Source organism: Accipiter gentilis, chromosome 7 (assembly GCF_929443795.1).
Source record: "Accipiter gentilis chromosome 7, bAccGen1.1, whole genome shotgun sequence".
NCBI classification, from domain to species: domain Eukaryota; kingdom Metazoa; phylum Chordata; class Aves; order Accipitriformes; family Accipitridae; genus Astur; species Astur gentilis.
In genome coordinates this window covers 22,910,890-22,925,789 of record NC_064886.1, presented here as the reverse complement: position 1 = coordinate 22,925,789, position 14,900 = coordinate 22,910,890, and the positions used below count along the sequence as shown (strand labels likewise).

The window sequence follows — 14,900 nt, the reverse complement described above, 5'->3', positions numbered from 1 at the left end:
TTGCCTGCCTCTTTAAAATTACTTCTGCTTTACTCTTGCATACAAGCCTGTCCTCTTTATTTTTCTTGCTCTGAAAATAGCTAATGATTACGATTAGTGGACTGCACGTCCAAGGATGTTTTATATCCTTGCTAGATTCATCGTCTTCTAAATTGCAGGCTACAATTGTTCCCGTTGCGGATCTGGGAAGGGAAAATATCCCACTTGTTTTAGCTGGTTTATTCGTTTTGGTGTAAGGGGTTTTCTTCAATGGCCTACTGCAATGACGTAAGGCTAAATTACACACAAGGTCAGTCCTGTTCATGGATAGCAAGACTATTTGCATTTTATGATATAAATGCCCTTCCCATAATGCAAAAGGATTGCTTGCAGTGCCATGTAGATATTAATCTATTTCTGAGATTAAGTAAAGCTGTTCTAAAGTGTTCACGTGACGTAAGAGCAGAGGTCTTGCTGGGCAGGGCTGTGGTGGGATTTTGAATATCTTCTTGTCTGCTGATCTAGACTCCAATTAGCATTACATTTGGGTTTTAATTGTGATCCAGTTACTCTACATAGAACTGCACCCAGGCTAGAAGTAAGCACAGATGCACAAGGACTTTGTTGTGTTTGGATTCTTGGGGTCAGTTTCTCTGATGTGATGATCCAACACCAATCTTGGCTAGTTTAAGTGAAGGGTATATGAGTAAAAAGCTGTTTTCTTTTCTGCAGGGTGGATGTAGTGATCTGTCTGAGCACAACTGTGCGCAATGATACTTTGCAGGATGCCAAAGAGCACAGGGTCTCTCTGAAGTGCCGCAAACAGCTGCGTGTTGAGGAGCTGGAGATGGTAAACATGCATGAAACTCTTGATCTGCCTGCTTTTCTAGTGAAGTCCTTCAATTAAAGCTTCCTGGTTTGTCTACCCTGGAAAAAAAAAGAAACTCATTTATAAGATGTATCTAATTTATTTTTTTCACTCTTCTTACAACACGATGTTCAATTGCCCTTCATGGTGAAAGTAATGATTGTCTACTTCAATGCTTTAAATACAGTCTCATGAAGGCTAAGGCAAGGTGAATAGTCATTGGAATTTCAGCTAGAACTGATTAAATTTAGTGTTAGATAGCAATGTGCTACACATGCTTATGTCCTTGAAGTTCTCTATGAGAGAATAAAAGCTTCATTTTACAGAGTGAGGAAATAAACACAGATGAAGCAACTTGACTCCGGCTGCTTTAAGTTGCTCAGTGTATAAACAGGAGTAGTATTTGTTCTGGGAGGCAAGGCTGCATCTCAGCTTCCTGCTGCAGTGCTTGCAGCAATAAACTCTGAAGTTCTTTGTCCAGTAGGTAGTGTTTGAGTGTTAAAGCTTCACCTTAAGTAGGCCCCTATCAGAAGAGGCAGCACTCTTGCCTTTGTATGGAAGAATTCAAATGCTGGGCATCACTAAAAGCAGGAATTTCATTCACATCCTCCAGGTCACCCAATAGATGGGTGGCTATTAATATGTCCTTTAGCTTTCACATGAAAAGATTTTAGTTGTCTTGGACATTTGTGTTGATGCCCTTTTAGGAGCAGCAATGGAAACAACTTGCAGGCTCTAAAATTCGGTTTGAACCCTTTTTTCAGTGTAAAAAGCCAACTGATCCACTGCATGGATTTGCAAAGTTGATTTCCCACTAATACCACTTCTCACACTGAAGACCCTTAAATTCAAAGAAACTGACCTGCCTGTTGTGAGTTGCTTGCTTTTTGTGAGTAAAGGGCTCTAGTTAATAGGTTAAAAAAGTAAAATAGTCTTTAGAGTCCTACTTTTAAAAGTTTGTATTATAATTTATCCTGCAGACTGAGGATATCAGACTTGAACCAGAACTGTATGAGGCTTGTAAAAGTGACATCAAGAATTACTGCCAAAACGTGCCCTATGGCAATGCTCAGGTAATGGATTTTATTAATAATTTACAATTTAATTTCTGCTGTCGTTTCAGAAAACTTTTGAAGAATGCTTTTGCCCCTGTGAGTACAGCTTTAGATTTTCATTTTGATATCACTGAAATCTTTTGGCAGTGTTTTGGAATGTTAAATTATTTTTTTTTAGTGGTTCACAAGCATTAATACTGGGTGAATGCAATACTGTGAGCACTTCATTCTTTATTTAATGCTAGTTTTAAGTTACTAGCAGCTGGTTACTGCAAATGTTGCTAAAGATTGCTTAGGCATAATGTCTGCAAGATCAAGTTTGCAGTTTTGGAGTAGGTCCAGGTGACCCTCCTCATCTCATTAAATCTTTGTACAAAAAGATGAGCTTAAACAAGTCCTGGCAATAAGCATTGGTAATTACTTTTGTTAAAATCTAGGCACTGGGAACTTAACTGCACAAATCAGGTGAAGATACCATTAGGAGAACACATAGCTGTGTGTTTTGAGCAGTGTATGACAGAATCATGTCAACAATGCGTCCATTAACAGTTGTAATACTGTGTTGTAGATTATTGAATGCCTGAAAGAAATCAAGAAGCAGTTGAGTACCCGGTGCCACCAGAAGGTGTTTAAACTGCAGGAGACAGAGATGATGGATCCAGAACTGGACTACACGCTCATGAGAGTCTGCAAGCAGATGATCAAGGTAATGGCAAGTGTGCTGATTTAAGAGTGTGAGGTTGGGATATAAGAGCTTTTTTTGTTCCCATAAAGGCTTGTTAGAAGACTACTGTGTTGTTTCAGAAGTATGCTTGCTTTTTTGCTTAGTAATCTGTTTCTTAACTCTGAATCAGGCTGAGGTTTCTTCAGGACTCTTTCAACTTTACTTCTTCCAAATGTCTGATCAAAGCCTGTGCATTAATAAATTCGTCTTCCCAACTGCCAGCAGAATTGAAGAGGAAGTCTGTGCTGAGGCTTCTAATACAGTTTTCATCCAGTCAGTTTGGATTTATATTGGCTTTTAGCAAAGGTGATGTTAAGATCACAGAGAGGGGTAACATCTTCAGTTCACTGCTGACCAGGTGCACACAGACATTCATTGAACTGATAAAGCAGGCAAAATCGTGCAAAAGTTAAAATTAGAACTGCTGGCTTAAAGTGGTACTCCGTGGAAAGCAGCAGTGAATGTTAATACAAGACAGTCTTGCACAGTAGCCAGAATTGCAAGCCCTGAAACACTAGTATGTGTGGTCTGTATGCAGTACCCTGGCTCCATATTGTGGCCAAAGAAGAACATCTTGAAAATCTATTGCTTTCCAGTATAGACTCATGCTTCTAAAAAAAGACCTGTAATCTCACCAAAATGGTGAGGATTAGAAAGTGCAATAGCCTTACCTTATGCCTGCAGAATTAGTTTCTAACAAAAGAAATTAGTATTTTGGTCTGAATTTTGGGTAAGCTGGTTCATTTCTGACTATCTAATTCAGGGTGGGAATGGGCAAATTAGTATCAGTGAGCTGTTCTCTGCTTTCTCATTCTGTATGGTCTTAGTTTGTCCTGAGTGTTACTAATGAAGTCTTTAACCTGTTGCTTTGTCCAGCCAGCATTTATGCAGAACAGCAGTATGTGTATAGACTTGAGAGTCCCTTTTTAGTTTCCAAAATAAAGGGGAGTGAAAGTAGTTGGGTTTGAGACCTAATTTGGTGGCTGTTTCTTGCAAAGTGTGCAGCAACTTAAGAATATAAAATAAAGGCAAATTGGTTTTGGTACTGCCAACACAAGCTGGTGCCTGGAAGCCAGTCAAGACTGTATGGTGTAGTGCTCAGTCCATAAGCAGAGATATTTGTGCCCATAGTCTATTTAGAGAGTAGCACTGTTCTTTTTAATAGGAGGTGTTGGGCTTAGGGAGTGTGTCTGTATACCTCTGGGTTGGGCAGGTGGTTATTCTCGTCGGTGAATGTAGTTGGTGCGTAGTGCTTAGTGATGAAACTTGGTTGTTTGGGGTTTTTTTTGTAGCGGTTTTGTCCAGAAGCAGACTCAAAAAATATGTTGCAGTGTTTGAAACAAAACAAGAACAGTGAAGTGATGGATCCTAAATGCAAACAAATGATTACCAAGCGCCAGATTACACAGAATACAGGTACCATCTTCTGAAAAAAACTTCACTTGCCTATCAGAGCTGTTGAGTGGTCTGCATGGCTGAAAGAACATTTGCTTTGTTTTATTCTCCTTCGTGGTTGTCAGTGCACACACTGACTTTATTCAGTCAAGTTCTTGAGGGTCAGCATGAGTTATTGGATCCACTTTATTCATGAAGCTCTTCCAAGTTAAAATTCTGTTGTGAAAAAAATACTGGTTTTCCCCCAAATTAAATTCATTGGTGGTACAATGTCATCCGGGAAATTTCTATCAAATCTCTTTTGGAGTGTTGTGTTCTGTAATCTGAAGAGATGTGTACTCTAATGAAGTTCTGTCATCTTTCCTGGTTAGATTACCGCTTAAATCCAGTGCTCAGAAAGGCATGCAAAGCAGACATACCGAAATTCTGCCAAAATATCCTGAATAGGGCCAAGGATGATACAGAGTTGGAAGGGCAAGTCATCTCGTGCCTCAAGTTGAAATACGCAGACCAGGTGAGTGGAGCTGGTGCATGCAAATGAGAAACTGTGCTGAGCAACAGTCATTGAACAAAAAATCAAACTTGGGCTTGTGGTGTGTTCAATGTATGGTAACAGGCTGTACGTAAATGAGTTTTTACACTCCTATACAAGTATTACAGAATACACAGGTTAAAACGTAGGGTGATTGATTTCTGAAAATAAAGGTCATTGAGTGGGTTAATGACTTTCTCCGCTTAATAGCGTCTCTCTCCAGACTGCGAGGACCAAATTCGAGTGATAATCCAGGAATCGGCTCTTGATTATCGGCTGGATCCCCAACTTCAGATGCACTGTTCTGAAGAGGTAGGAGAAGTAACTCCACAGCTACTTTTTCAGGATGAAAACTGCCTTTGTGTTTCTTAGTCTTTTCTTGTAACAGATTTCTGTTTCTTAAAACATGAAGTCTCCTGATAATTAAAACAACAAAAAAAAACCCTTTAAACTGCTTCTAGCTTGTCAGGTTCTCTGCTTGTGACTTTTGCCCAGTGTGTAAGAATTGCAGTTTCCAGTGCAGTGGTAATATGAAGTTAATTTTTTCATCTGGGATCTCATTAGTACTTGTGACTATGGAAAAATACTGTTTTCCTGTTGTAAAAATTTGTGTTAGTTCTCTGGTCTTGTTAACCTTAACTGGAATACAATCAGATTTCTGAGCTTTCACTTTTGATAGCTGAATCAGCCATGCCTCAAGTATTGTTTATTTCCTATCTTAACATTATTTCTATGCTCTTTCCCTCCCTGCCTTCCTCAGTACAGTAATACTGACTTTTTGCTGTTGGTTTTCAAAGGGTATGCATATTGCATGAGCCAGACTGCAGTTGGCTCTGGGGATTCTGAGGGGAGAAAGTGTCTCATCATGTGTCCTCTAGCTGCATCCGGTGATGAACTAATGTATTGAGATACAAATGTGCTAAAAGGCAGAATGTTGTGAACTACTTGTGTTAAAATACCTTCTTCAAAATAGATTTCCAGCTTGTGTGCAGAAGAAGCAGCAGCTCAGGAGCAGACTGGGCAGGTGGAAGAATGTCTGAAAGTGAATCTGCTGAAAATAAAAACTGAAATGTGCAAGAAGGTAAAGGAAATAAATTGAACGTGCTCTAAAAAGGCATCCCATCCCTGCAGAAGTCTGATTTTTCCAGATCACAGCCCAGGCCATGTTCTAGCTATTGCAAAGCCAGAGCTCTGCAAATTTTCTTACACATCTCAGTTCTGGCCTGCAGCAATTCAATTCCATTACAATTTGCCAGTGAAAATTGTGCTGACAATGCCTCCTTTGCAATTCCAGGCTTGGATCCCTTCTTGATTATGGTTGCCAAAGTTTCTTGTTTCTAATCTCTTTTCTGTTGCTGTCTCCATTGCAGGCTTCCCGAGTGCTGGGTATAGCCTAGGCACTGGCTATGATCAAGGGCTATATGAATTGCCTCATGGCTATGGCACCTTATTTCAGTCCTAACTGAAGTAACTCTGGCGTATTGACTTTGTATTTTAGATTAATATGGGTATTTTAATGAACATAACTATGGTGACCCTTATAAACCAGGATATTTAATCCAGCCTAAACCAGCATTCATAGCCTCAGAAACATTGAGCAGTATGAGTTTTGTTCTCTCTCCTTTTTTTGAGATGTACTTGTAATTTGCCCCTCCCCAGGAAGTGCTCAACATGCTGAAGGAAAGCAAAGCAGATATATTTGTTGACCCAGTGCTCCACACGGCCTGTGCCCTAGACATCAAACACCATTGTGCTGCCATTCCACCAGGGAGAGGACGTCGTAAGTGTTCATGCTTTGATCGTATAAGGTCTCGGTCCTGAGAGTCTTAAGCTGTATTTTTTTATCAGCATTATCTTAAGTACAAGATGTTTCCACCAGCCCTTTGCAGGTAATAAGGTGGAACAGCTGCAGAGGTGGTAGGTGCCACTAGAAGATGGCTGTCAAGAAGTCCTTCCTTGTGTCCAAGGCGGGACTTATTCTTCAATCCTGATACAGTATCCTTGCAGACTTAACCTGCAAATTTTATGAGCATATTTTATGTTCCATCATTCATACAATTCCTGACAATAGTGTGTGATACCAGATCTGTAACCCTTCTATAAAATCCCTCCGCAGTTAAATTCCATTGAAAATGAACTCTTCAGTCCATGTGTATTACATGGACTCATTTTTCAGTGAGGTTTATCTCCCACCCTGTAACAGCTTCGCACAAGATAACAGCTCCCAAGCTTGCTTATTTCAATGTTATATCAGACTGTATCAAAAGATTCCCTAGAACTAAGCTGCTTCTCTTACAGAAGCAAATAAATCTGGTTTCACAAGATTCATTCTTAGCTAATCCCCTTGGTCCTTCTTTCTTTGTGTCTGTCTTTGTCCATGGTTGGCTTCTTTGTTTCAGTATTTTTGACAGATAAAATTAAACTGAAATCCTTTGTTTCTTTCCCCCCCCCCCCCCGCTTAAACATATTATTTTTTTCTTTTCCAATATTGCAGAGGGTTGGTAGTCTTTATTATACTTTCTAAGTTCACATAGTGGCTAAAGGCTTTGAGACTCCATCAGCTGTTTCAAGTCCTCCAAGACTGAGTTCAGCAGGTTCAGACCACTTGAAACATGATTTATTTAAGTGTTTCCTAACTCATTCTTCTCCTGTTTGAGGTTAAGCTCTTGCACTTTGTTAATGCTATTACGTTAGCTAGCTGGATAGTATATATGGCTATTTAAGGAAAGGTAGTGGGCAAAAAAGTTCTGAACTCTCCCATCTTTCTGAGTTTATCTGCCATTAAAAATAGCAGCCAAGTGTTTTCCTCGTCATTATCTTTTGTGCTGGTTACTGAATAACTCCCTGAAATTCTGGATATCCTTTATTTATTCCTGTTTTGTCATAATTCTTTTGATGTGTGTTCTGATGTGTTTGCACTGAAGGTATGCAGAAGTCTGTAGCTTAGAGAGGGATCTGCCTCTGAGTGTTTGAACCGATAATTGTGTTTAAAAAGTCTGGACTTAGCTTAAAGTTTGCAGCCTTTTTGCTATGTACAAAATAACTCATCACTGCAAAGCAGAAAGCATCCAATTAGGGATTATTCAAGTAAAGCAGCATAAGTATAAAATAAAAAATTTTTATGTCATTGTCTCATATGAGCACATAAAAGAGCTTATGGGTTAGCCAAGCCACTCCATAGGCACCCAGAATGTTGTGATCCTATTTCCTTTTCACAGGACTGTGTGAAAACTCAGGAAGTTAGACCTTTCCAGAACACTTTGTTTATCAAAAGAAACTCCTAACAAGCCTAAGGAGATGGCACTGGTTTCTTTTCCTGACCTGAATTTGATATTAATTCTCTCTAAAGGGTAATGGTACAGGATTTAGAGTACAGCTCACTGAAGGTGCAAATTTATAAGATTTCATAAAATCTCAAATCGCATGAATTACATCTTGGAAACATACTGTAATTTCTTTTTGGAAGTCAGAATTCCTTGCACCTCAAAACGCAATATTAATCATGGATCTTGGTGAAATTGGTAGCTTCAAGGGTACAACAGGGCTTTGTATATAGTCTGTCAGGCTGGCTAGTCTGTTTAGAAAACTATGTAACTGTCAGCCTTTATGAGAATTGAAGTGTCCCTTTCCAGCAGCCTTTCCATAGCATGTTGTTGAAGCCACTGCTTCTATTTTGTAACACCGTCTTCTGCGCATTACAGAAATGTCATGCTTAATGGAAGCTCTGGAAGATAAGCGTGTGAGGTTGCAGCCTGAATGCAAGAAACGCCTTAATGATCGTATTGAAATGTGGAGCTATGCCGCAAAGGTGACTATGTAAAGGATTTCCTCTTTTTTGCATTGGACCTTTCTGTTGCAAGCTATTTATGAAAAATGTCAACTGTAATGAAATTCTTGTCTCTGAATGAAGTTTAGCATTTTGAGTTTGGTCCAGAAAAATTGAAATCCTGTCTCCTTTTTTGAACTTGTATATCTTAACTTTCTGTGTTGTGGTTTAACCCCAGGCAGCAACTAAGCACCAGGCAGCTGCTCACTCACTTCGAACCCAGTGGGATGGCAGAGAGAATCTGAGGCGGGGGGAGGAAGTAAAACTCCTGGGTTGAGATGAGAACAGTTTAATAGAACAGAAAGGAAGAAAATAATAATGATGATAATAACAATAATAAAATGACAATAATAATAATGAAAGGGTTGGAATATACATTACAAGTGATGCACAATGCAATTGCTCACTGCTCACTGACCAATACCCAGTAAATTCCTGAGCAGTGATCGACCATCTCCAGTCAACTACCCCCAGTTTATATACTGGGCATGATGTCACATTGTGTAGAATACCCCTTTGGACAGTTTGGGTCAGCTGCCCTGGCTGTGTCCCCTCCAAACTTCTTGTGTCCTGCCAGCCTTCTTGCTGGCTGGGCATGAGAAGCTGAAAAATCCTTGACTCAGTCTAAACATTACTTAGCAACAACTGAAAACATCAGTGTGTTATCAACATTCTTCTCATACTGAATCCAGAATGTAACACTATACCAGCTACTAGAAAGAAAATTAACTCTATCCCAGCTGAAACAAAGACACAGTGTCTGGGATGCATCCTCAACAGTGCAGAATTAAACTGTCTTTGGTGCACACAGGGCTTGGTCTGCAGTAGAGAGGGTCTGGGGCAATGAAATAGGGTCAGCAGAACTTCCTGTTATAAAGCAGTCTCCTGAGCAGTTCCTTCAGATGAATCATTGCAGACCTGCCTGTTTGTGGTTCAGGTGGAGTCTGACAATGACAGGATGCAACAGCAGTACCACAGACTAAACCTGATAAATGCCGAGGGTGAGGGTCACATGGAAAGTGCAGCTTGGCTCATTTATTCCCTTCTCACCTTCAGGTTGCCCCAGCGGAAGGCTTTTCTGACCTTGCCATGCAAGTTATGACCTCTCCGTCCAAGAATTACATACTATCTGTGATCACAGTCGGCATCTGTGTACTCTTCCTCATCGGCCTGATGTGTGGACGCATCACCAAGCGGGTGACAAGAGAGCTCAAGGACAGGTAGAGCCTGGATTGCCTGCTGAAGAAATGCCTGCCCAGTGCCCAGTTTTGTACAGCCCTCCTCTGTATAGTCTACCCACCCCCTCTTGTGAGAGGAGAATAAAAAAAAAAAAAAATTAGAACAGCAGCAGGTGTTGGCTCAGTTTTCCCATCCTGGATCTCATCCACAGCATCTTCATCCTATGAAAGTTTGTGTGCAACATTGGCAGCCCAGCCAGCAGCTTTTGTTACCCCTTTGTTAGCAGACTCTCGTTTACCTGCCTGTAGACAAGTCTCTATTGTACTGTTGGAACTGCCTTCACTCTCCAAATCAGACTGATATGACCTGCAGCTCAAGCAGTTTTTAAGTAAATTTTTAAAGAAAGACATATATCTGCATACCGACTATATGATTTAGGTAATGGTTCATACTGAAATCTAGTCATCCTCTGTGGCTGGGTGAAATTGAGGCAGGAAATTAAAAGGTAAATTGCATCTTACACCACAGTTGGCCTTGTTTTGGACATCTTGCTCATCTTATGTAAAGCATCGTCAGAGCATAGTCTTGGACAACCTAAGGACACCAGTCGCTGGTGTCATCATCTAGTGAATATCCTGCTTTTGTGACTGTGGATTTTTTTGGCTGAAAGATGTCCTCCCTTTCTTCCTCTGCCACTCGCAAGATAGAATAAAATACTGACCGGGATCAAATACTCATGTGAGCTGTACAGCTTGTATTTCAGTAGATTAAAGACACTGTGTTAGACGCGAGGCATGTAGACCCTGTCAGTAGTGTACAGTGCTGCTGTCAGTGGGCCTTAAGTGCCCTGATAAGTTACTTGGTCAACTTTTTTATTAGCAATGATGCAGTAAAATTCTAACACTCCTTTTATTTTACCCTGCTGCTGCTAAGCTATTACCCTTCTGAATTAACTGTCTAAAGATGGTGTTGACACGCTGGCAATACAGTGCTCTGTCAGTGATGCAGAAAGCGACTGAACACTCAACATGCTCTGTCTGTAAAATGGTTACTTGTGGGCTAGTGCAGTGGTTTGTAACTGGCCTGTCTGGATCTTAACGGTTTCAGTGGTAGCACTAAAGAGTGTTTTTTGTTTCCACAATTACAATTGATAGTGATAGCAACTGGCATTTCCTGGGACATAGGGCACAGGTGCTGGTCCAGAAGGCCAAGCGGCAGTGGATGGCAGGATGATAGTGTATGAAAGGCAGAAACAGCTGGATCTTTAAGGGAAGTAGCTTTCACATTGTTACCATCAGTGTGTGCACTCCCACTATATAGAGTCACACTTCCAGAACCTGATACTTGCACCCACGAGCCCAAAGAAGGTGTTTTAGAAAAGCTGCACTGGTAGTTGTGGTCTTTTCTTACCATCATTGTTGTTCTTCAAGTACAAGGAGGTGTGGAGATCATAAGCCATGTCCTTTGGCTGAAACATTGTGTTTGGTGAAATCTAGAGTGACTGCATGAGAGTCCACATGTACAGTAGGGATATCCTTTATTCGCCTTTTAGATGTGCTTATAAAAATCATGTGCCTGAAACTGTCCAGGTTAGGCTGATGCTTGAACCATAACTTTATTTTCCCACTTAGTGCACTGCTAAGCAAGACCTGACATTTCCAGTTCTCCACATTGTTCTGTAGAGGAACAGTGGAGGTGGTTTTGAGACACTTTGGAATGTGGACCAGCTGATTCTGATGATGCTGCCTGTATAGAATGGTATGTACAAAATATTGTGAGCTTTTGCTGCAGCTGAAGCTTTTTGTAAACATACCTTCATCCCACTCAGAGGATGGACAGCAAGCTATTAGTGATACGGTTTTAGACTTACTATGCTAGTGAGTCTTTCACAAATACTTCTGGTTTTCTATCAAAGTATTATGAACACAAGGCAAGCGGTAGCGGAAGTCTGCGCAGTGAAGGTTCAGTGGAGAATTAGCGCATGATAGGGTTGCAGTGAAGTGGTTAGGTAGAACACAAATTAAGCCTGAATTCTTTCTCTCACCCCTCTTCCCTGGTGCTAACAGAGCTTAACTGGCCCTCTGTCGATGTGAAGTGGAGCAGAAGAGGAATGGTTGATCATGTCTCTTGAGGTAGCACAGGTGTGTTAACACCACAAATGTCAGTTTGGCAATTATAAGTGTATATTGTTTCACTTGACAGAGTGCTGAAATTACTGCTGTAGAGATGGGTGTGTTCACAGAGCTGCCGGCAAGGGAAGTGGGATCTCTGTGCAGCCTTGCTTGCTTGGCATGAGTCCTGCTTCTCAAAGTGTCTATTGGGCATAATTAAATTGCTATTGGAGGGCTTTTTTTTAAACTGTTGTGACTTTTTGAAAAGGCATTTTGTAACCTGATTAGCTTGAAAAGCCTAATTAGATGGTTTATTGTCTAGAAATAGCATCTTCCACTAAATTCCAGAAGACATTGCAGTGAAAATTGTAGATTTGTAGCCATAGTTCTGAATGTGAACCCTGTTCAGCTCTGAGGGTGACTTTGTTTACTTTCAGATATGTCTTTCTGGGTTTTTTGCTTTTAATTTAAAGAAGGTTAAGGGTGCCTGAAGTGCTGCGCTAGGAGTCTGTGGCCTATGGTGGTGTTAGTCTATGGTCAGTGGTGTTTCTTACTGTCAGCAGGCTTACCTGGGAATTTGGTTTCAGGGTGAGTACTCTGGGATGGTGTTGTAGGTATGTGTCTGGAGGCCCTCTGAAGCAAAGGTAGGAACTAAATAATTTTCTGCATGTTTCCCTCGTATACCTTTTGTCACTGTAAGGACACAGACCCACCTTTCAAAGCTATGGCACTGGCAAAGGGTCCAGGCCATATTATCATTGAGGATTGTTACCTTTTCATGTTTTAAAATGGGGCCTCCCGCCATTTGCTTTTTTTGTGACTAGAAATCTATCAGTCCCAGTCTTGAAACATCATCCTCCTTTTCACATAATACATGAAAATCTAGAGGTCTCAAAAGCACAGAAACCCACGCAAGTACTCTTCCTAAAATAACCTGCTCGTGCTGTTGCCAGCACAACATCTTGCCTGCAGGTAACCAATTTCCACTGTGGGGAAAGAAAGAAATGGATGTAAGAAACACTGCACTTGCCTTGAACTTGAGGAAGCCTTTTTAACTTCTCTGATCTGAGAGTGCTAGATAGCTGCGATCAGCCAAGAGAAGAATGTTTGTGTGGCAAAACCTGGGGTATCCCTTCCTCTTCGTGACCCTTGCCTCTCGGTGGAGAAGGCTGCCTTCCACAGAATGCAATTTGGGAGGTGCTTTCTTTTTTCTCCTTGTCACCACAAAACCTTCTCTTGGAGAGCTTATTCTAGACGTGGTGATGCTGATGCTCTGGGGATGTATGGAAGGGCTAGATGAGTGGGACCTAGCAAGGCATGCAGCTCTCTGTTTCCCTCCTGCTGCTGCAAGGGTTAAAAAGTTATGTTTTCTAAGTGACAGCACGTGTTTAGATGACTTGGGTAAGGGTGACTGTGCATGACGTGCACCTTGTTACTTCGCTCCTGCTAGCCCATTAGTGTTCATTGTTGTTGAACTTAATAAGCTTATTTATTGTTTACCTAGTGGGTCTGATCAAGTCCTATTGCTGAGTTTCAACTTGAGATTCTCCTGCCTTGCCTCTTGTCATTCAGGCTGCTGGAGTAACTCATGTGGGTGGAACAAAATGACTGGCACTTCAAATACTGTCCAGCGAGTTGAGTACGTGTATGTCTGTGTTGCTGCAAAGGGCTGGAAAAGCCCTCATGCAGTTCAGATAATTCTGTAACAAAATGTAAGCATTTCACCCAGAATCTGACACTTAAATCCATGTGAATATAATCAATCTTGCTCTGAAAGAATCTACAGTAAGCACATTGTATGAAAAATAATGGAGAGAAGTGAATGTCTCTAAGTATAGAAACTAAGTGCAGGTGGGCACAGAGGGAAGTAATGTGATGAGCCAGAGGGATCACTTGAATCCCATAGTGTTGTAGAGGAATTGTGTTTGAGTTGGATGGTGACTTCTGTTAAAACACAACTTTATTATTTAGTTGAAAGAAGATTGTAGTACCTTTTTTTCTTTATATTTTTTTAAAGGTAGTTTTGAGGTGTGTGAGTGCATGAGTGTGGTATGAAATCAGAACATTTCACCTAGCACTTCTGTCCTTATTTAAAATATAGCTCTGTGGACTCAAACAGCTGTAGTGTTGGTTTGTATAGAAGAACATTCTTAATTACAGGGCTCAAAATCTTTGAGGCAGCTCCCAGGTAACTGATCTTTGTGTGGCCTCCCTGCTTGGAGGCCAGACCTGCTGGCTCGCTTTCACTGATGAATTGTGCTTAGAGGGGACCTAAATCATGTGCCTCCGGGAAGGAATTTGGCTGGTTTTGCTGTTTCTGTCCCATAGTGGTGGAATTCGGCATCGTACCCACTCTGTCAAGTTCCTGAGCGCTGCCTGTATGGGACAGGGAGGAGTCATAACATATTGCCACTTACTGGCCAAAGGCAGATTGCTGTTTTCTCCTTTCACAACACCCAAATTTCATTCCACAGCTGACCGAAAGCAAAAGATTCCTTCCTCGTTGAATCGCTGCACCCTGAAATCCCACTCCACTGCCCCCCGCCGTATTTACTGAGTAGAAGTGCTTGTGTAGCTTTGCCTTGGAAATAGCGAACTAGGTAGGGGGAGAAGAGAAGGGTGTGACTTTCGCCCCTAGACACTTGTGCCGAATGGAGGTGATCAGAAGCTGTGACTAATGTTTGTGTTGGACTGGACAGTGTACCAGAGAAACCAGAGCTGGGGTTTTGGGGAGGTGAGGGGGGTACCCCAGCATACCCAGTTGTCCCCCTTGGGATGGCACCGCAGGCCTCCCCCCACAGTGTGCAAAACAGACCCAGTGGATTCCTGTTGTACAGCGGAAGCTGTTTGAACTTAGTCTCTTTTTTTTATTTTAAAATGTGACATTAACGAGACTTTTTTTTTTGTAAATTGTTTTTCCCTTTCTGTGTATAAATCCTGGCCGGTCCTTGTTTTGGTTTGGTTTTGGTTTGTTTTTTTGTTTTGTTTTTTTTTTTACATGTCCATGCTGTGTAATTTTGAGATGTTACTGAGATTCTGAACATAATAATGTGCATTTTTTTCTGTACAGATGAAATGGGAGAATTTAATAAAAAGAGTCTGCAGGTTTTTACTTGTTGTAGTTTATTTCTTAGGGCTGGCCCGCGCCCGCCTCCTGGGGGCGGGGCGGCGTTCGGCCACGCCCCCGAACAGCCGGGCTGGGGATTGGCCGGCGGTCGGGTGACGCAGCGC

At 41.4% G+C, this 14,900-nt stretch overlaps 1 protein-coding gene across 1 annotated transcript in view; it reads left to right on the top strand.

Moving 5' to 3' along the window:
• The window catches only part of GLG1 (golgi glycoprotein 1), an 88,463-nt gene extending 73,682 nt beyond the window's left edge, over positions 1 to 14,781 (top strand). The window contains exons 17-26 of the mRNA XM_049805028.1: positions 712 to 829; positions 1,828 to 1,920; positions 2,471 to 2,608; positions 3,919 to 4,042; positions 4,393 to 4,535; positions 4,764 to 4,865; positions 5,527 to 5,634; positions 6,213 to 6,333; positions 8,255 to 8,361; positions 9,436 to 14,781. Of these exons, the coding sequence (XP_049660985.1) occupies positions 712 to 829; positions 1,828 to 1,920; positions 2,471 to 2,608; positions 3,919 to 4,042; positions 4,393 to 4,535; positions 4,764 to 4,865; positions 5,527 to 5,634; positions 6,213 to 6,333; positions 8,255 to 8,361; positions 9,436 to 9,603 (1,222 nt within the window). The 3' untranslated portion in view covers positions 9,604 to 14,781. The remainder of the gene's footprint in view (positions 1 to 711; positions 830 to 1,827; positions 1,921 to 2,470; positions 2,609 to 3,918; positions 4,043 to 4,392; positions 4,536 to 4,763; positions 4,866 to 5,526; positions 5,635 to 6,212; positions 6,334 to 8,254; positions 8,362 to 9,435) is intronic.
• The last annotated feature ends 119 nt before the right edge of the window (positions 14,782 to 14,900 follow it).